This window comes from Nomascus leucogenys, chromosome 8, assembly GCF_006542625.1.
Source record: "Nomascus leucogenys isolate Asia chromosome 8, Asia_NLE_v1, whole genome shotgun sequence".
Taxonomy (NCBI): Eukaryota; Metazoa; Chordata; class Mammalia; order Primates; family Hylobatidae; genus Nomascus; species Nomascus leucogenys.
Genome location: NC_044388.1, coordinates 20,910,622 through 20,930,874, shown reverse-complemented (window position 1 = coordinate 20,930,874; position 20,253 = coordinate 20,910,622). Strand labels below are relative to the sequence as shown.

At 41.0% G+C, this 20,253-nt stretch overlaps 2 protein-coding genes across 4 annotated transcripts in view; one reads left to right on the top strand and one right to left on the bottom strand.

Annotated features, from left to right (window-relative positions):
* Window positions 1–10,847, bottom strand: part of BTD (biotinidase) — a 49,312-nt gene extending 38,465 nt beyond the window's left edge. Inside the window, exon 1 of one of the 2 annotated variants that reach the window (XM_030816853.1) lies at window positions 10,710–10,847. In XM_030816853.1, coding sequence (XP_030672713.1) covers window positions 10,710–10,720 — 11 coding nt within the window. In that variant the 5' untranslated portion in view covers window positions 10,721–10,847. Of the gene's footprint in view, window positions 1–10,585 lie in introns of both variants that reach the window. The other variant, XM_030816854.1, reaches the window with a different exon arrangement.
* The window catches only part of HACL1 (2-hydroxyacyl-CoA lyase 1), a 112,160-nt gene continuing 102,724 nt past the window's right edge, over window positions 10,818–20,253 (top strand). For both annotated transcript variants that reach the window (XM_030816851.1, XM_012508482.2), the window contains exons 1-4: window positions 10,818–11,097; window positions 11,286–11,390; window positions 16,015–16,055; window positions 19,399–19,479. In XM_030816851.1, the coding sequence (XP_030672711.1) occupies window positions 11,017–11,097; window positions 11,286–11,390; window positions 16,015–16,055; window positions 19,399–19,479 (308 nt within the window). In that variant the 5' untranslated portion in view covers window positions 10,818–11,016. The remainder of the gene's footprint in view (window positions 11,098–11,285; window positions 11,391–16,014; window positions 16,056–19,398; window positions 19,480–20,253) is intronic.

The following is a 20,253-nucleotide window of genomic DNA, read 5'->3' as shown; positions in this document are numbered from 1 at the left end:
TCAAGCCAGAAATTATATATTATGCCAATCTACAGTTGAAGTAAAGAAAGAAAAACAGATGATAGGTATGAAAATGTAAGAACTCAGGGAATATTATTCTCATCGGTCTCATCAGCCTTCTTCGAAAAATGCATAGAAGGTAATCTTCGGCCAACTAAGAGGTGAATGGAAAAACTGGCAAGAGCCTTGAATATAAAATAAACATGAGGATTATATTTATAGAACACAGTGCAAATGTTATTAACTCTGGCAATGTAGAAATTGTAAAACTAACAAAACGTGGTAACAGTGAGGAAAAGAGTAATGGCATGCTCAAGAAAGCAAAAGGAAGGAAATAAAAATGAGTGGAAATTAAATTAGAAAACAGAAAAATGAGAGAATGAATAAGTATGTCCAAGGAGTTGTTGTTTAGTGAAAAAAAAAAGTAAAGATAAATGATCAGCTAACCTAATTAAGAAAAAAAAGAGAAACAAATATACGAAACAAATAATAATAAAGAGAAATCTATAAATGCAGAAGAAATTTTTTAAAAAAAGAATAATCACCTCATTCAATCCTATATTGATAAGCTTGAAAATTTAGATGAGTAGTTTCCTAGAAAAAAAAATACATTATTTGTTTTTTCTTTTCTTTTTTTTTTTTTTTTTGAGACTGTCTCACTCCATCACCCAGGCTGGAGTGCAGTGGTGCAATCTCAGCTCACTGCAACCTCTGCCTCCTGGGTTCAAGCAATCCTTGTGCCTCAGCCTCCAGAGTGGCTGGGACTGAAAAATATATTTTTACCAAAACTTCAGGTAAAAGAAAAAACTAAACCATGCCAACAATCATAGAAGAAATAGTTATAAAACAATCATTCCCTCCCATTCTCCACCTCAAAACAGGCCCAGATAGTTTCTAGAAGAATTCTTTCTAACTATAAACGAAAAAATAATCCTGATGCTACTCAATGTGTGCGAGAATATAGTAAAAGAAGGCATTTTTTTTTCTTATGAAGTAATAAAAATCTGACAGTAAAACCTAACAAAGGCAAGAGTCATGTAGGACCCAGGATCCCTCTCTTTCTGGGCCTAACTTCTTGGCATGTAGCTTCCATCTTCAGAGTCATCTTGTGGCTCCAAAATGACTTCTACAACTCCAATTATCATGTTGTACAGAGGAAGAGTACAGAGGGTACCTGTCAGTTTCATCAGATTTCCTAAAAGCCCTGCCCAGTGACTCCTATTTAAATTGCTTTGGCCCATGTGTGGACACGTGACCACTCCTAGCTACAAGGAGGGCTGGGCAATGTAAACTGCATTATCACCTTGAATAAAATCAGGATTTTTCCAGGTAAAATACAGGTGGCCCAGTTAAATTTAACTTTCAGATAAATAAGTATGTTGGAACATACTTACACTAAAAAAAAATTATGCATTGTTCATCTAAAGTTCAAATTCAACTGGGAGTTTTGGTGTCCTGTTTTTTTTTTCTAAATCTGACAACATTACCTATGAGAGATCAAGTAACCATAACCCTGACTTTTATAGTCATCACTTCTTTGTTTTTTAAAATAGCTTTATCACCCAATGTGCATCCCTAGACACTGTAGTTTAGTCTTGTCCATTAAAAAATACCCTATCTTTTAAATCTCTTTTAATCTAAAGGTTCCTCTTCCATCCCTTCTAGTTTCTTAAAACTAATATAATAAACAAGATGGCTTCAAAAGAATGAAGTCCAGGGACTACTTGTCCTACCAACATCAAGACTTATTTTAAAAATATAGAAATTAAGATAGTGTGGGATTGGTGTTAGGATAGGAAAAGAACAGAGAGTACAGAAATACACCATAAATATGCGAGCTTGACATTCCACAGAGGGGAAATTATGTATCACTGGGATGAACTATATTATGAATGGTGCTTGGACAACTGGATGTTATGGTAAATTGAGTACAAAAAAGGCCAGCAATTGCTCCCCTCTCTGTAGCCATGTTCCATTATCATGTAACTCGAATGCCTTTAACTCAGAGTCTGAGCTCAGCCACACAACTTGCTTTGGCTAATGAGATGTTAGCAAACACTGCACATAGAGGCTTGCACAATGAGGCTCATTCCCTTTTGCAACCTGCTGCCATCGAACGAAGAAGTCCAGCTAGCCTGCTGAGTGGTAGAGCTATGTGGCTCACTGGCAATATACCCGCTACCCCAATGGACAACTAGCTAACCTCCAGGGGCTGAGTGACTCAGTTCACTGGCAACTGACCACAGATACACGAGTGAGCCCAGTTGAGCCCAGCCTCATAGGAATATATGTTAAATAAATGGTGGTTCTTTTAAGCCACTAAGTTTTGGGGTGGTTAATTACACAGCAAATCTAATTGACATATATTATATGGATTCCTACTTCTCAACATACAAAAATCAATTCCAGGTAGAGACTTAAATATAAAAAATAAAACTTTACACTTTTTGATATAGAAAAAAATCTTCATAACCTCAGGTTAGGAAAAGTTTTCTTTAGCAAGTTACCAAAAAAAAAAAAAAACACACACATAAGGAAGACGAATTGTCAAATGTGACTACAAAAAAACCCTTTATACCTCTAAAATCACTATTAACAAAGTTAAAAGACAAATAATTAGCATTCAGAATACATAAAGGACATCTACAAATCAAAAAGCAAAAGATAATGCAAAAAGGAAATGGGCAACAGATGTAAACAGGTAATTCACAGAAAAAGAAACATGCATGGGCAATATATATATACAAATATAACTTAACCTCACTGGTAGTCAGAGCAATGGAACTGAGAAGCCATTTCACATTTAAAAATTTTTAAAGCTCCACAGTTGAGACTATGGAGAAAGGGTAGCTCTCATACACAGATGTTGGGAGTATAAATTGGTACAATACTTTGGAGATCAAATGATGATGACCTCCACCTCAATATATACGTAGAAACTCTCACACATGTGCACAAGAAGGAAACATGCAAGAATTTCAGAGCACACTGTTTCCAAAAAAACTAAAAATGACCAAATATCCATCATCTAAAGAATGGATAATATGGGAACTATAAACACCAAATTCAAGATAGTGGTTACCTCTACAGGACAGGAAAGGAGGTGTAATCCGGAAAGGACACACGGGGGCTTCATTATATTTGTGGTGTATTTCTTAAGCCAGGGGCTCGGTACATGGGTGTATATTAATCTCTGATCCTATTCATGTGTCTGAAAGATGTCATAAATGTTAAATGTATTTTTTTGAAGTGAAACGAATAAATCACAGCTAAGCTCCAAAGAAGAACTCAAAGATTATGATGTAAAAAGAAGTTTAAGGGCTTAAGTTCATCATGAAGATGTCCCCAGTTCAACCCCCAAACCCTGGGAATCACTCAGAGATTCTTCCCTAGAGATAAGTCTTTGTTTTGCTGACATGGAGAATAGATTAAAATCAAATCAAAGCAATGAAGTACAAATTAAAAAGTTAAAGGAAAGGGCTGTAATGAATGTTAATGGCAGAAGAAGCAAGTGAAAGCAGAAAATATTTCAACACTAGTACTGTATTTCATGGGTGATAGCTGCTTGCCTACCCTGTGGGACACTCCCCCGAGTACAGAATTCCATCATACAGAGAAATACCATGATTTCTTCCTTTTTTTTTTTTTTTTTTTGAGACGGAGTCTCACTCTGTCACCAGGCTGGAATGCAGTGGCGCAATCTCAGCTCACTGCAACCTCTGACTCCTGGGTTCAAGCGATTCTCCTGCCTCAGCCTCCCCAGTAGCTGGGATTACAGGCGCGCATCACCACACCCAGATAATTTTTGTATTTTTAGTAGAGATGGGGTTTCACCATGTTGACCAGGATGGTGTCAAGCTCCTGACCTCGTGATCCACCCGCCTCGGCCTCCCAAAGTGTTGGGATTACAGGTGTGAGCCACCGTGCTGACCTATATTATGATTTCTAAGCCACTTGAAATAAATCTCTTACATCCTCATAGCACAACATACAGTTACCACTATTTCCTGGTATATTTTACACAAGTAAACATCCTCATCAGTGATGTAATGACTGCTGCTGTCAAACTATCTCAAATGTTCTTAAAAAAAAACAACAACAACAAAAAAACCAAAACCCATAACGTATGAACACAAAGCTAAAACAAGGGAACAACATTCCTTCTGTTTTCTTCCCATAGCACTCCCTGCTCCAGTCCCAGGTCTCCCTGGCATTAAAATGTAGAGTAAAGGCACAGGGCTTGCCAGCCCGAGCCAAAGGCAGGAATCCAAGCTTTCTCTAGGTCACACAGGGTACCTGGGGAAACCTCCCAGTGTCTGTCAACTGGCATCAGGCACTTGGAGTTTTTATTATCAAGCTTTTTTATTAGTGAGTTATTATTGATATCAATCCTCAGCTCAATAATAAAGTTGCTTTTCAGTGGGTTTGTTTCAAGCCTGTTGCTGAGCTTTGGTACTTTGAAGTCTGCAAATTTAATGAGAAGCAAAGAAAATCAATTTAACCCACTTTATTCAAAGAAGCTTTTTATTACATTATTTTACCTCCTATGTTGACGTATTTCCTACAACACATTTCCTGCTGTACGGTTTTTGCATTGCTATAAAAAATAGTGTTCTACATAGATTCCTTTTTTTGTTGTTTCCGTCTTTTTGTTTTTAAGATATTCAGTTTCAGTTTTATCTTCTTTATGTCAGGCAATTTCATTTTTAGCTTCTATAATGTATCACAAATGACCTTGATTCATTTCCTCATTTGATAAGTAAACATTTCACATTTTGATAACTCGTTTGTGAGAATACTTAATCACAAGTTCAGCTAGTGTTATGCTTTAAAATAATCACAAGGATTTTTAGTGTCCTTGTTAGTATATTCAAATTAAAATGCACTATCCCAATTTGGGGGCTCTAAGAGTTACTGCCTGTAGAAGCTGCAGTCTTTAGAGAATAAATTGTCTCCAGGCACTATATCTGCAACTCTTACTAAATTACCTGGTTGCCTGGATATCTCGTTGGCCCCGATAGAAGAAAACCACTAACTTGCTCTTTTTCATAATCTCAAATCCAGAACCCACAAATAGAGTAATTGGTATGCAGATTCTTTGCTGACTAGCCTGTTCTTTGGAAAGCATGTTACGAATATTTTAGCCTTTTCTTTCAAAAAGGTTAGATTTATTCCTCCTTTGACTTCCTCCCACCAATCAGTAAATAAGCAAAAACAAGTAACATTTCAGTAAAATATCTAACAAATAAAATTTTATACCTATTGCCAAGGAAAGTAATAAAGAATGTGGATAGTGCTTACAGAGTATGCACAGAGGGCCTCTGAGAAATTACAAAAGAATCCTGGAATCCTGTCAGGGGTATCCAATCTTTTGGCTTCCCTGGGCCACACTGGAAGAAGAAGAATTGTCTTTGGGCCACACATAAAATACACTAACACAAATTATAGCTGATGAGCTAAAAAAAAAAAAAAAAAAAAAAGGGTCGGTGCATAAATCTCATGTTTGAAGAAAGTTTATGAATTTCTGTTGGGCCACATTCAAAGCCGTCCTGGGCCAAGGGTTGGACAAGCTGGCTGTAATTACAATTGGATTGCAAAGGAGTTGCTCCTTGGCCCTGTTAATCCAGGGAGCCAGAACTCAAATCACTTCTTTCTGCTGAATCATCAAGCCCAAGTTAACAATTGAACACTGCATCCTGAACTGAAAGGTGTAAAGGTGAAACCAAGTTTAAACAATCCCAATGATTTTTCTCTTTGTTAAATGGCAGAATCCAGCCAGTTGAGTATTTATCCTTTTACAAAACCAGTTAACTGAATTCCAGGTATTTGTTCCAATTCAGATTTCAGTTTTCATTGCATTTCATACTGAGTGGCTCTGTCAGTGTTTCTTTTGACACAGAAGTAGGCCCAGTGAACTGACTACCATCGATACAGCTTATTCTGTCAATGTCAAATCAGCTTTGAACATGTCAATCCAAATTAATCAACAGTATTACTTTGGTGACAGGCAATCGTATGTTTAATTAGTAACTCATGCTTCTGGCATGAATACAGAGCTAGGGTTCTCAACTCTGGGCTGCAAAGCAAAATCAGGTAGCAGCTTTTAAAAAATACAGGTGCCTGACTTGTCCTAAGATGCTGATTCAGGAGATCTGGGGTAGGGCCCAAGTAACTATTTGGAAAAAGCTTTCCAAGTGACTGTGATGCCACAGGGGCAGAGACTGTCACAAAAGGTACCGATATAAATAATACATGATGGAAGAGGGTGGGGTCTGTACTTCTTCAATAAGGACAGGAGGCATTGTGTCAAGGACTAGTCAAAGTGCAAAGATGATTTCACATCTTTTTTTTTTGAGACAGGGTCTTGCTCTGCCACCCAGGCTAGAGTGCAATCTTGGTTTGCTGCAACATCTACCTCCCTGGCTCACGCGATCCTCCCACCTCAACCTCCCAAATAGCTGGGATTACAGGCATGTGCCACCACACCCGGATAATTTTTGTATTTTAGTAGAGATGGGGTTTCACCATGTTGGCCAGGCTAGTCTCGAACTGCTGACCTCAGATGATCTGTCCACCTCGGCCTCCCAAAGTGCTGGGATTAAAGGCATGAGCCATTGTGCCCAGCCCATTTCACATCTTTCTGGAATGTCAATTTTACCTGACAGGTAAGCAGTTTAAAATGTCATTTTTATTTTGGGTGGTGATTTCATAGGTATATATATATATATATATAACTGTATATATATATATATATATAACTGTCAAAACTCATCTGACTAACATTTAAAATCTGGACATTGAATTGTATCTTTATTATACCTCAATAAATGTCATTTTAAAATTAAAATATGGATACATTCTAGAGTATAATGCAAAATCTGCATTTTCTTTATAGATACACTCTGAGACTTGAAAGAAGTCACCCTCTGAGATGGGTCCCTGATATGGTTTGGTTATGTCCCCACTCAAATCTCATCTTGAATTATAGCTCCCATAATCCCCACATATCATGAGTGGTACCTGGTGGGAGGTAACTGAATGATGGGGGAGAGTTTTTCCCCTGCTGTTCTTATGATAGCAAATAAGTCTCAAGCTGTGATGGTTTTATAAATGGGAGTTTCCCTGCACACACTCTCTTGCCTGTCGCCATGTAAGACGTGCCTTTGCTCCTCCTTCATCTTCCACCATGATTGTGATGTCTCTCCAGCCATGTGGAACTGTGAATCTATTAAACCTCTTTTTCTTTATAAATTACCCAGTTTTGGGTATTTCTTCATAGCAGTATGAAAATGGACTAACACAGAAAATTGGTAATGCAGAGAGTGGGGCACTACTGTAAAGACGGCTGAAACTGTGGAAATAACTTTGGAACTGGGTAACTGGCAGAAGTTGGAACAGTTGAGAGGTCTCAGAAGAACACAGGAAAATGTGGGAAAATCTGGAACTTCCTAGAGACTTGGAGGGCTCAGAAGACAGGAAAATGTGGGAAAGTTTGGAACCTTCTAGAAACTTATTGAATGGCTTTGACCAAAATGCTCATAGTGATATGGACAATAAAATTCAGGCTGAGGTGGTTTCTGATGGAGATGAGGAACTTATTCAGAGCTGGAGTAAAGGTCACTCATGCAATGCAAAGAGACTAGTGGCTTTTTGCCCCTGTCCTAGAGATCTGTGGAACTTTGAACTTGAGAGAGATGATTTAGGGTATCTGGCAGAAGAAATTTCTAAATTGCAAAGTGTTCCAGAGGAAGCAGAGCATACAAATTTGAAAAATTTGCAGACTGACGATGCAGTAGAAAATAAAAACCCATTTTCTAGGGAGAAATTCAAGCTGGCAGCAGAAATTTGCATAGGTAATAAGGAGCCAACTATTAATCACCAAGACAATGGGGAAAATGTCTCCAGGGCATGTCAGAGACCTTCACAGCAGGCCCTCCCATCACAGGCCCAGAAACCTAGGAGGAAAAATGGTTTCATGGGTCAGGTCCAGGGTCCCCCTGCTGTGTGCAGCCTAGGGACTTCATGTCCTGCATCCCAGCCATGCCAGCCATGGCTAAAAAGGGCCAATGTACAGCTCAGGCCTGGTTTCAGAAGGTGCAAGCCTGAAGCCTTGGCAGCTTCCACATGGTGTTGAGCCTGCAGGTGCACAGAAGTCAAAAACTGAGGTTTGGGAACCTCTGCCTAGATTTCATAGGATGTATGGAAATGCCTGGATGTCCAGGCAGAAGCTTGTTGCAGGGGTAGAGCCCTCATAGAGAACCTCTGCTAGGGCAGTGTGGAAGGGAAATGTGGGGTAGGAGCCCCCATACAGAGTCCCTACTGGGGCACTGCCTAGTGGAACTGTGAGATGAGGGCTACCGTCCTCCAGACCCCAGAATGGTAGATCCACTGACCACTTACACCATGTGCCTAGAAAAGCTGCAGGCACTCAATACCAGCCTGTGAAAGCAGCTGGGTGGGGGCGGGGGCGGTGGTTGTAGCCTTTAAAGCCACAGGGGCAGAGCTGCCCAAGGCTGTGGGAGCCCACCTCTTGCATCAGCATGATCTGGCTGTGAAACACGAAGTCAAAGGAGATCATTTTGGAGCTTTAATATTTGACTGCCCTGCCAGATTTCGGACTCGCATGGGGCCTTTAGCCCCTTGGTTTTGGCCAATTTCTCCCATTTGGAACGGGTATATTTACCCCACACCTGTACCCCCATTGTACCTAGGAAGTAACTAGCTTGCTTTTATTTATTTTTTTAATTTAATTTTATTATTATTTTTGAGATGGAGTCTCGCTCTGTCCCCCAAGCTGGAGTGCAGTGGCCCGATCTCAGCTCACTGCAAGCTCCACCTCCTGGGTTCACACCATTCTCCTGCCTCAGCCTCCCGAGTAGCTGGGATTACAGGTGCCTGCCACCACTCCCGCCTAATTTTTTGTATTTTTAGTAGAGACAGGGTTTCAACGTGTTGACCAGGATGGTCTCCATCTCTTGACCTCATGATCCACCCGCCTCGGCCTCCCAAAGTGCTGGGATTACAGGTGTGAGCCACTGCGCTCAGGCACTAGCTTGCTTTTGATTTTACAAGCTCATAGGCGGAAGGCACTTGCCTTGTCTCAGATGAAACTCTGCACTGTGGACTTTTGAGTTAACGCTGAAATAAGACTTTGGGGGACTGTTGGGAAGGCATGATTGGTTTTGAAATGTGAGGATATGATATTTGGGAGGGGCCAGGGACAGAACGTTTTGGCTGTGTCCTCACCCAAATCTCATCTTGAATTATAGCTCCCATAATCCCCACATGTGGTGAGAGGGACCCAGTGGGAAGTAACTGAATCATGGGGAGAGGATTTTTCCCATGCTGTTCTTATGATAGTCTCATGAGATCTGATGGTTTTATAAAGGGCAGTTGCCCTGCACACGCTCTCTTGCCTGCCACCATGTAAGACATGCCTTTGCTCCTCCTTCACCTTCTGCCATGATTGTGAGGCCTCTGCAGCCATTTGGAACTGTGAGACCATTAAACCTCTTTTTCTTTATAAATTACCCAGTTTTGGGTATTTCTTTATAGCAGTACGAAAATGGACTAACATAAATTCTGCATATGCAGGGAGGCAACCACTTCACTCTCCTCTGCCTGGGGTGGGGTTGAGGGGTTGAGAAAAAGAGGGGAAGACCTTTTGAAAAGACCCAGGACTAGAGTTTGAAAATGTCTGGGTTTAGAAATCCTTTCACTTCCAGTGCTTCTCATTCATTTCACTACCCATGACCCGCTCCCCTCTCATCTCTTTACTGTCCACTTATCACTGTTCTTTTTGCTTAAAATGACTCCAAATCCTCAAAAAATTAAAAGTTCCACTGTTTATTACAATTGGAAATTTTATGTTTATTGTCACTGAGCAGAGGGTCTAATGACTCCAAGGCAGTAGTTTCAGATATTGCATATTGCAAACGATTTTCACGCAAAAATGTTTTAAAAGGCTATCAGGTGCAGGGCTGGTTGTAGGTAGGGACCCAACCTAAGAATTATGAAACGCCATAGTTCCTAACTTTGGAAAGATAATAGCGGAGAGTAATATGTATTAGTAGCAAGGGCTGGAGAAAACAGTGCTCTATACTACCTTCAAGGTGCTCTTTTCATCGCTTGTGACCCAATGGCTGAATAGTGGGTAGGAAACAGGATTCAGAGTCTCAAGCACGGTCTGGATGTATTGACTCTGAACATCATTTTATCTCTTGCTGGGGTACACATCTGCTTCTGGATTTAAGTAACGTGCGCTACAATAATTTAAGGACTATAAAACCACAAGGTTATGAGAGCGTAAACCAGAAAGCGTGTAAGTAAATACCTAGAAAACGCAACGCCGTACCACAGCAGCAAGGCACAAAGAGCCCCAGCATGAGACGCGCGCCACGCTTCCCAGCTCCCGGCAGCCTTTGCGCAGCCCTCCCGCAGTCCCCTGGGCGGCCCGGGGCGGGGTCCAGACCGCACGCCCTTACCACGCCCCCTCCGCACCGCCCCACGCCCGCGCCGCCCCACGCCCGCGCCGCCCCACGCCCGCGCCGCCCCACGCCCGCGCCGCCCCACGCCCCCTCCGCACCTGCTCTTAGCGCGCTTTCCGCCCCAAATATGCGCATGCGCCACTCTCCCTTTACAGCTCCGAAAACGCTCCGGCTAACCGACTCGGAGACAATGGCGGGGGGCCTCAGAGTTCGGCTTCTTACCTGCTTTGCATAGGCAGCAATCTCCTGCTAGTCCCGCCTCCCTCTGGCACTCTGGCGCGCGAATGGAGGAGCCGGGAAGAGAGCGCAGTTCTGATTGGAGAACGCGCGTGTTTACATTCTCACCTCTCCCGGGGAGTGGACGAATTTAGACCGCCTCTTCCTTCCCGTTGTTTAAGGCAGTTGGTTGCCCTCCTGTCCGTCAGAGGTGCAGTCTCACAGGTGGCGTGCCGCCGTCTTCGCGTTCACCTTGCTGGGTGATTCCTTTTGTTTGTCGGCTGCATAAGTGCCTAGAGCTTTTCGGTGGAAGATGCCGGACAGTAACTTCGCAGAGCGCAGCCAGGAGCCGGTGTCTGGTGCCAAAGTCATCGCCCAGGCCCTGAAAACGCAAGTATGATGGACCTTCCTGGAATGAAAGGCTCCTACGGAAGCTGGCGTGGACCGCGGTGTTGTCTTGGAGACGAGTAGAAATGGGCGATGGGATTCGGGGGGGTTTCCTTTTAGCGCCCGGGAGGGAGGGAAGGATGTGGCGATGTGGTGGGGCCTTGGGAGTTTACTCCCCTGTTCTTCGTCTTTTAGGATGTGGAGTACATATTTGGCATCGTAGGCATCCCAGTGACCGAAATCGCCATTGCTGCCCAGCAGCTAGGCATCAAGTACATCGGGATGAGGAATGAGCAAGCGGTGAGTATGGACGCAGGTGGCTGAATCCGTTACTGGGAAGATCAATAATAGCGGTAGGTATGCATTGCAAACACTCAGATAGCGCTTACCACTCTTCTGCTGCTTTACACATATCATATCAATCACTGTTGAATATTAACTGTCGTTATACCTAGTTGACAGATGAGAAAAGACACAGGTTAAGTAAAACTTGCCTTTGGTGACACAGCTGGTAGTAGCAGAGCCAGGGTTTGAACCCACGTATTCTGGGTCTGAGTCCATGCTGTTACTACTATACTGTATGTCATTATTGGAAGGGACAGTTTATGAGTAAAGTCTGACTTCCCTATTAGGCTACAAGCTCCATTAGAGCAGGGATATTATTTCTTCACGACCCATCTGTACCCCCAGTGCTTAGTGTGGTGCCTGCATAAGAAAGGTGTTCAGAGATTACCTGTGGGATAAATGAGTGAAGGCCCAGTCTTTGTTGTATGACCGGTTCGGGGCAGGGTGGAGGATATCACAAATGGTAAAGCATTGATGGAACTCAGATGTCTCAGATCCTAGCCTGATGCTCTTTCCACCACATCATGCTGCCACGTTTCTTAGAGGCTTATTTGGAAGCAGGATACGGAAGATACGACATTTTGTCAATCCACTTTTAAATGCATCCTCTGCCAATCCACCTTGCCCTTCTCTCAGTAGTGCTGGCTTGAAAGATCAAGAATCCACTTCTGTGATATCACATACTCTCAGTCCAGCTGAGGCTGAGTATTCTTGCTTTACACTCCCACTGTTGCCTTCTAATTTAAATTCTTGCCTCCTCTTGCCCAAACAACTGCCTGGCCGCCCTAAGTGGTGCCTTATGCCTTCATACGTGAGTGCCTGGAGGGCAGAAGTTGTGGTTCATTTGTTATATCACCACAGTGCCTGGTTTGGTTGGTGCTTTCACATGGTGTAGATGCTTAATATTATACATTATTTATTTATTTAATGACATTCTTTATTAATTAAATGACATCCTTTATCTACAAGATTTGAGATTTGTATTTTTTAGTCTTAAAACTAGCAAGTCTTGAGTTTCTGTTGCTTCTGCATTTTACTCGTCTTTGTTAGAACAACATTCTGTTCTTTCATCTGTGCGAAAAAATGAAGCTATTGACCTATGAATGGAAACTATATTTAACTGTTTTTGTAGAGATGACATATCTGCCACTGATTTCTTCATACAGCATACATTTATTGACCAAGTACTCTGTACTAAGGATTGTGCTACATAACCTGTAGGAGAGAGGGATGTAAAGGAGGAGCGAGATTTAGTCTTGATCTTCAAGTTGATCAATCCTGGAAGGTGAGGGTAAGACTTACAGAAAAAAACTCATCTATTATAATTCTCGCAATAGATGTAGTAGCACAGAAGGGGTGACTGGTTCTCTTTGAGGACAGAGAAGATTGCCTGTAGAGGTAATGTTAGTTCATGTGGTTCCCTCAAGGTAGGTAAAAGCATGGTGAGCTGTGAGACTGGTAGGCAGGCTGAGGGGAGGTTGTGGGGAATCTAAAAAGAGTTTGAGCTTTTTTTTTTTTTTTTTAACAATAGGCAATGAGAGAGACTAAAGGTTTTTCTAAACAGGTGGGAGATATAATTAGGCTTGTACTTCAGAAAGATGATGCCAGGTGTGGTTGTACATGCCAGTAATCCCAGCTACTAAGGAGGCTGAGGCAGGAGGATTATTACTCAAGTCCAGGAATTAGAGGCTGCCTGGGCAACATAGCACAACCTCTGTCTCTAAGTTTTATTTCAGCCCCTATAAGCTTAGTTCAGGGTTCTTTAGGTCCCATGTGCTGTGTTGGGTGCTGGATACAGAGATGAATGATAGTTCCTGGCTTTAAGGGGCTTACAGCAAAGCTGTGGAGCCAGACACAAACAATTGTATTGTAAGGTGGTAAGTGCTGTGATAGAGAGATACCAAGGGTACTATAAAGCCCAGAGAAGGAGTACGCAGGCTCAGCTTCCCACAGGAGATGATGTCTGAGCTGTTCTGAAGGCCAGGCATTGACCAGTTAGGAAGGAGGAGGCAGGCTCCTCTGGAGATGATTCCCAGATTTTGGGCTTGCTTGATTGATTGTGTGGATCATAGTGTCTGTGACTGAGACTGGGAATATAGAAGGAAGAGCCAGTTTGGAGGAGAAAGGTGATGTTCAGTTTTGAACACATGAATTTGAGATGTTGGTGGAACATCCCAGTGCATATGTCCCTCAAGCGGCCTGACTCTATGGTAGTCAAAGGAAGACTTAAATGGTACCTGAACTGAGGGTAGTGACAGAATGATTCGGAGGGAACATGAAAACAGGCTAAGGCATTCAGGAGCATGTTTGTGCTAAAGAGAAAGATGTAGTTGAGTGTGACTTCATTGTCTTTGATTAGATCCATAGAGTAATCAAGACATACTGACCAACTGGCCAGCAAGTAGGCAGATTGTCAGCAAGTTCATTGTTTTTGAGAGCTTACTGTGTGTGGGCACTATTCTGAGTGTTTTACACATACGAACTGATTTCATCCTCACAGCAGTGCTTTGAATTATTTTCATTTTATAGATGAGGAAACAGAGATGTAGAGCAACTTGCCAAAATTACACAGTAGAAAGTGGGGAAGCTGGGATTTAAATCAAAACAGATTGGCTCCAGAGTCTGCTCTCTAAGTACCATGTACACTGTTCTGCCTGTAGTTTAGTAGAGGAACAGATCTTTTATGGTCATAAAACCAGTTACGGCCAGGCTCGATGGCTCACCTCTGTAATCCCAGCACTTTGGGAGGCCGAAGCAGGCAGATCACCTGAGGTCGGGGGTTTGAGACCAGCCTGACCAACATGGAGAAACCCCGTTTCTACTAAAAATATAAAATTAGCCAGGCGTGGTGGCACATGTTTATAATGCCAGCTACTCGGGAAGCTGAGGCAGGAGAATTGCTTGAACCTGGGGAGAGGTGGAGGTTGCTGTGAGCCAATATCGCGCCATTGCACTCCAGCCTGGGCAATGAGCAAAACTCCGTCTCAAAAAACAAAACCAAACCAAACAAAACAAAAAAAACAGTTACCTCTCAACTTTTGACGTTTCCTACCAGAGGAATATACTTTTTGTTACATGTTGTTGTATATTTTTCATTGCCTAGCAACATTTCTTACCTAGCTATTATAAGTGGGCAATTCTTTTGGGTGTCTAAATAAAGTGTTCTTATTGCAGCAGGTATTTACATGCCTGCATTTCTTAGGAGTTGTCTTATTCTCCTAATGTGAATTTGGCCTTATGTGCAAAAGGGAAGAGAGACGGGGCCAGTAGAGAATAGCAACACAGGAAAAGAGCAGAGTCTTTGTGCAGGTTCTCAGTGGGTATATGATAGTAGAGCCAGTTAAGATTATGATCCATAAACATTTCCTTTTTTTTTTTTTTTTTTTACATTTATGTCCTTAATGTGGATTTCTTTAAGACAGTGTACTACTTCATTTAAAGCTGAATGAAGGCTAGGAAATACACAATTTATTGTTATTTCTAAAGAAATGGGAAGAAATAATACTGGGAAAAAAATGATGTCCCAGACTAAGAAGAAGAGTTTGAGAGAGCACTCAGCATTTTCCCAGGTTATCTTGTGTGCATTTAATTTAGTGCCCCCTCTCTTCCTGATTATGAGCTGAAGTAGAGTTGCAAGGTAAAAACTATCCATATACAGGCCATAAAGGAAATCTCAATAAATTGCCAAGGATTGAAAGCGTGCAGTATGTGTCACGTGACCATGTGGAAGTGGAACTCAATAAGAGATAACTAAAAAGAATCTCAGACGTTTGGAAATTAAGCAACATACTTTTTGGTATTTTGTAAATATTTGAAAAGATCAACAAAATGAATAAACTTCAAGATAGACCAATTGAGAATAAAAGAGAAAACAGATTACCAATGTCAGGAATGAAAAAGGAGATATCACTACAGATCCTAGTTAACCAGTGGGTTGAAGAAGAAATCACAATGGAAAGTAGAAGATATTTTGAATAGAATGATAATGAAAAGATGTAATCTCAAACTTGTAACCTATAACTAAAGCAGTTCTTGGAATCATTCTAAACAAATCTATTAGTAAAGAAAATTGAAAGCCAGTGTTCTAAATTTGTATTTTAAGAAGCTAGAAAAAGAAAAGCAAATCAAATTCAAAATGACTGAAACAGTAAATACAAAGAACAGAAATCAGTGAAATAGAAAACAAGCAATAGAGAAAAACCAACAAAGGCACAAATTTGTTCTTTGAAAAGATGGATAAATTTGATAAACCCCTCATGAGACTGATGAAGAATAAAAGAAAGAAAACAAATTACCAATATCATTAATAAAAGAGGACATTCCTGTTGATCCTGTAGATATTTAAGCAATTGTAAGAGGATGTTTTGAATAACATACATATGAACAAATTTCCTGAAAAACTAAAAATTAGATAACCATTATTTGAAATTTATGTGTAGAACATTTATTACTAAGGTGGGAAGTGTTTTAATTCTGCTTTTACCATTATGTTCTTGTCCATTATTTAATAGTAAGTCGCTCTCATGAATGTACTGTAAGGATCCCAATATGCTCAAGTCCCAGTGTTCTTTTCTCGTAGGCTTGTTATGCTGCCTCTGCGATTGGATATCTGACAGGCAGGTAAACTAAAAATTTGTTTCACTTCAATTACTTTAATATTTTGGGGGAGAACTATTACGTCTTTCAGCTGAAGGATGAGTTCATTTGGAAAGATTATAGAAGAATATATTAAATAACAAAAGATAAAAAACATTTAAAACTCTCTAAGGACCACATCAAAAGAATAATGATACCAGAAGTGTTTTAGAGTGGAACACATTGCTATTTTGCAGAGTGAATCACCGGTGATCAGATAGTGAGTTGATGTATGATACCTTGTCTTGGATCTCACAACTACCCCAGCACACTTAATTCAAAAATGCTTGATTCAAAATGTGACTGTTGAGACCTGTTCCATGCATTCTGATTTTTTAGTGTGTATCCATGTTACCTAACTACTACCCCCTTTTTATTATTAAAAATTAATACATTTTTAAAATGTCCATTTTGGAAAACTTGCAAAATAATAGAAAGCATAAAGAAGAAAATGAAAATCGACTAGGCATGGTGGGTCACGCCTATAATCCCAGCACTTTGGGAGGCTGAGGCGGGTGGATCACCTGAGGTCAGGAGTTTGAGACCAGCCTGGGCAACATGGTGAAACCCTGTTTCTGAAAAATATAAAAACTAGCTGAGTATGGTGGTGTGCACCTGTAGTGCCAGCTACTTGGGAGGCTGAGGCAGGAGAATCGCTGGAACCTGGGAGGTGGAGGTTGCAGTGAGCTGAGATTGCGCCACTGCACTCCAGCCTGGGTGATAGAGTGAGACTCTGTCTCGAAAAAAAAAAAAAAAAAGGAAAAAAGATGAAGAAAATGAAAATCACCTATGTGATCTCAGAACTGTTAAGAATTGGTCATTTTCTTCCAGTTTTTTCCCTTATCTATGTATTTTTTTAAGCAGAATTTGGACTCTCATGGGAATGTGTATCATACTTTTTTCATGTATGTTAGTTTTAATACATTTTTTTATTTCCAAAAATGAAACTAGTAATTCAGTGGCTAAGAAATGCAAACTAATAAGATCTCAAAGTCTAGACCTCACCAGAATAGGTTTTTTTCTGTGATAAGGAACTTGTGAATTTGAGCCTGAAAAAAATAGGCCGTCAAGTAACACTATTGTCACCATTTTCTGCCACTTTATTTACATATGACAAATATTTTAATCTTTTCATTTAGCTTGGAAAGCATTTAAATTATAGTTATTAATTAATGCCTTAATGTAAAAAAATGCTAGAACAATGATTAAGAGAATGGTTAAAAATTCATACTTTTTTTTTTTTGAGATGGAGTCTTGCACTGTCACCTGGGCTGGACAGTGCAGTGGTGCAATCTCGGCTCACTGCAACCTCTGCCTCCTGGGTTCAAGCGATCCTCCTGCCTCAGCCTCCCCAGTATCTGGGATTACAGGCATGTACCACCATGCCCAGATAATTTTTGTATTTTAGTAGAGATGGGGTTTCACTATGTTGGCCAGGATGGTCTCTGTCTCTTGACCTCATGATCTGCCAGCCTTGGCCTCCCAAAGGGCTGGGATTACAGGCGTGAGCCACCATGCCTGGCCTAAAAGTTCATATTTAAAACATTTTTGCTATTTGAATGAACTCCTGGAGCTGCACTGGCAAGTATAGTAGCCATGAGCCATATGACCTGTTTACATTTAAATTAGTTAAAATTAAATAACATTTAAATCATAGTTTATCAGTTTGTAGTAGCCACATTTTAAGTGCTCAGTAACCATGTCAGTAGTGGCTACCGTATCATACTGCAAATGCAGAACATTTCTATTACTATACAAAGTTCTGTTGGATAGTACTGTTCCAGAAGTTTAGTTTACTTGGTGGTAATTACTTATTTTCAAGTCTGTCTTAAACAGAAATTTTTAAGAAATTATTTTATAAATGTAAAATGGCAAACTGAATTATATTGAGATACCTTTTCCCCGAGTGATTTAAGCTTAGAAAGTCACACCGAAGGGTAAAACATTCAAGTTCAATATTTATTTATTTGGAGTCTCACTCTGTCGTCCCCAGGCTGGAGTGCAGTGGCACCATCTTGGCTCACTGCAACCTCCACCTCCCAGGTTCCAGCGATTCTCCTGCCTCAGCCTCCCAAGTAGCTGGCACTACAAGTGCACACCACCATACTCAGCTAGTTTTTATATTTTTTAGAAAGAGGGTTTCACCATGTTGCCCAGGCTGTCATGAACTCCTGGGCTCAAGTGATCCATCTGCCTCAGCCTCTCAAGATGCTGGGATTACAGACGTCAGCCACTGTGCTCAGCCTCAAATTCAGTTTTAAAAGATTTTGGGGGCCAGGCGTGGTGGCTCGCTCATGCCTGTAATCCCAGTACTTTGGGAGGCCGAGGCGGGTGGATCACCTGGGGCCAGGAGTTTGAGACAAGCCTGGCCAAACATGGTGAAACCCCGTCTGTACTAAAAATACAAAAATTAGCCGGGCATGGTGGCACATGCCTGTAATCCCAGCTACTTGGGAGGCTGAGGCAGGAGAATCACTTGAACCTGGGAGGTGGAGGTTGCAGTGAGCCGAGATCACGCCATTGCACTGCGGCCTGGGGGACAAGAACGAGACTTCGTCTCAAAAAAAAAAAAAAGACAAAAGAAAAAACAAAAAACCATTTTGGGCAGAGCACTGCATTCAGAATTACTTTCCTATGACATTATATTTATTTGTTAAGAAATGAAGAAAAAAAACCTTTTTTCATACAAAAATGAACTCAGCAGTCAAAAATTTGCTTCTGTATACCATTAACTTGATTTAGTCCAGATATAGTCCAGATCAAAATAAGTGGCTAGAGATACAAGGTGTGAAAAATGATAGGTACCTTATTTCTCGCGAGAAATATGATATAATCTTTCTTTTTTGGGGCCAGGCATGCTGGCTTATGCCTGTAATCCCAGCACTTTGGGAGCACAAGGCAGGCAGATCGCTTGAGCCCAGGAGTTCAAGACCAGCCTGGGCAACATGGTGAAACCTCATCTCTACCAAAAAAAAATACAAAAAATTAGCTGGGTGTGGTGGCATCTGCCTGTAGTCCCGGTTACTTGGGAGGCTGTGGTGGGAAGATCACCTGAGCCTAGGAGGTTGAGGCTGTGGTGAGCCCTGATCATGCCACTGCACTCCAGCCTGGGCAACAGAGTGAGATGCTATCTCAAAAAAAAAAGTATATATGTATATATATTGCCTTTTTTTAAATTAAAAATATTCTAATAATTGTTTTATCAGTTATAGTAAAGACTTGTATGTCCTTCCTTTGAAGTCCAAGATTGCCCTGTTTCACACCAAAGTGTTATGAATCTGTTACATTTGACCTGATTTTAATAAAATAAATTCTGTTTTGCTTTTAGGCCAGGAGTCTGCCTTGTTGTTTCTGGCCCAGGTCTCATCCATGCCTTGGGCGGTATGGCAAATGCAAACATGAACTGCTGGTAATGACGTTATTATTACTGAAAACATTTTCTTAAAAAGGACGCTGCAGGATTTTACTGAGTAGAGCTAATACTGATCTAGGGTAGAAAGATTTGGAAAAAAAAACCCTTTAATTCTTAGAAACTGAAAGTAGAGTTAGTTACGGGGGAGGGCATGAGGAGGAGGAGGGGGAATAGGGAGATAGGTCAAAGGGTACAAAGTTTCAGTCAAGTAGGATAAAACCTGGAGATCTAATGTACAACATGAAAGCCATAGTTAATAATATTGTGTATTGTAAATTTGCAAAGAGAGTAAATTTTAGGTACTTTTACCAAAAAAAGTGACTATTTCTACAATATATTAGGAAAAAAAGTAACATGAATATGTTAATTTGCTTGACTATAGTAATCATTTCACTATATGTATGTCAAAATATCATATGGTATACCTTAAATAGATATAACTTAAAAAGGAGTATTAGGAAGAAAATTCAAAGCACCAGTACTTTATTTACTTAGAGATAAACACTTTTTTTTTTTTTTTTTTTTTGAGACGGAGTCTCACTCTGTCACCCAGGCTAGATTGCAATGGTGCAATCTTGGCACACCACAACCTCTGCCTCCTGGGTTCAAGTGATTCTCCTGCGTCAGCCTCCCAAGTAGCTAGGATTACAGGCCCCCGCCACCACTCCTGGCTAAGTTTTGTATTTTTAGTAGAGACGAGGTTTCACCATGCTGGCCAGGCTGGTCTCAAACTCCTGACCTCAGGTGATCCACCTGCCTTGGCCTCCCAGA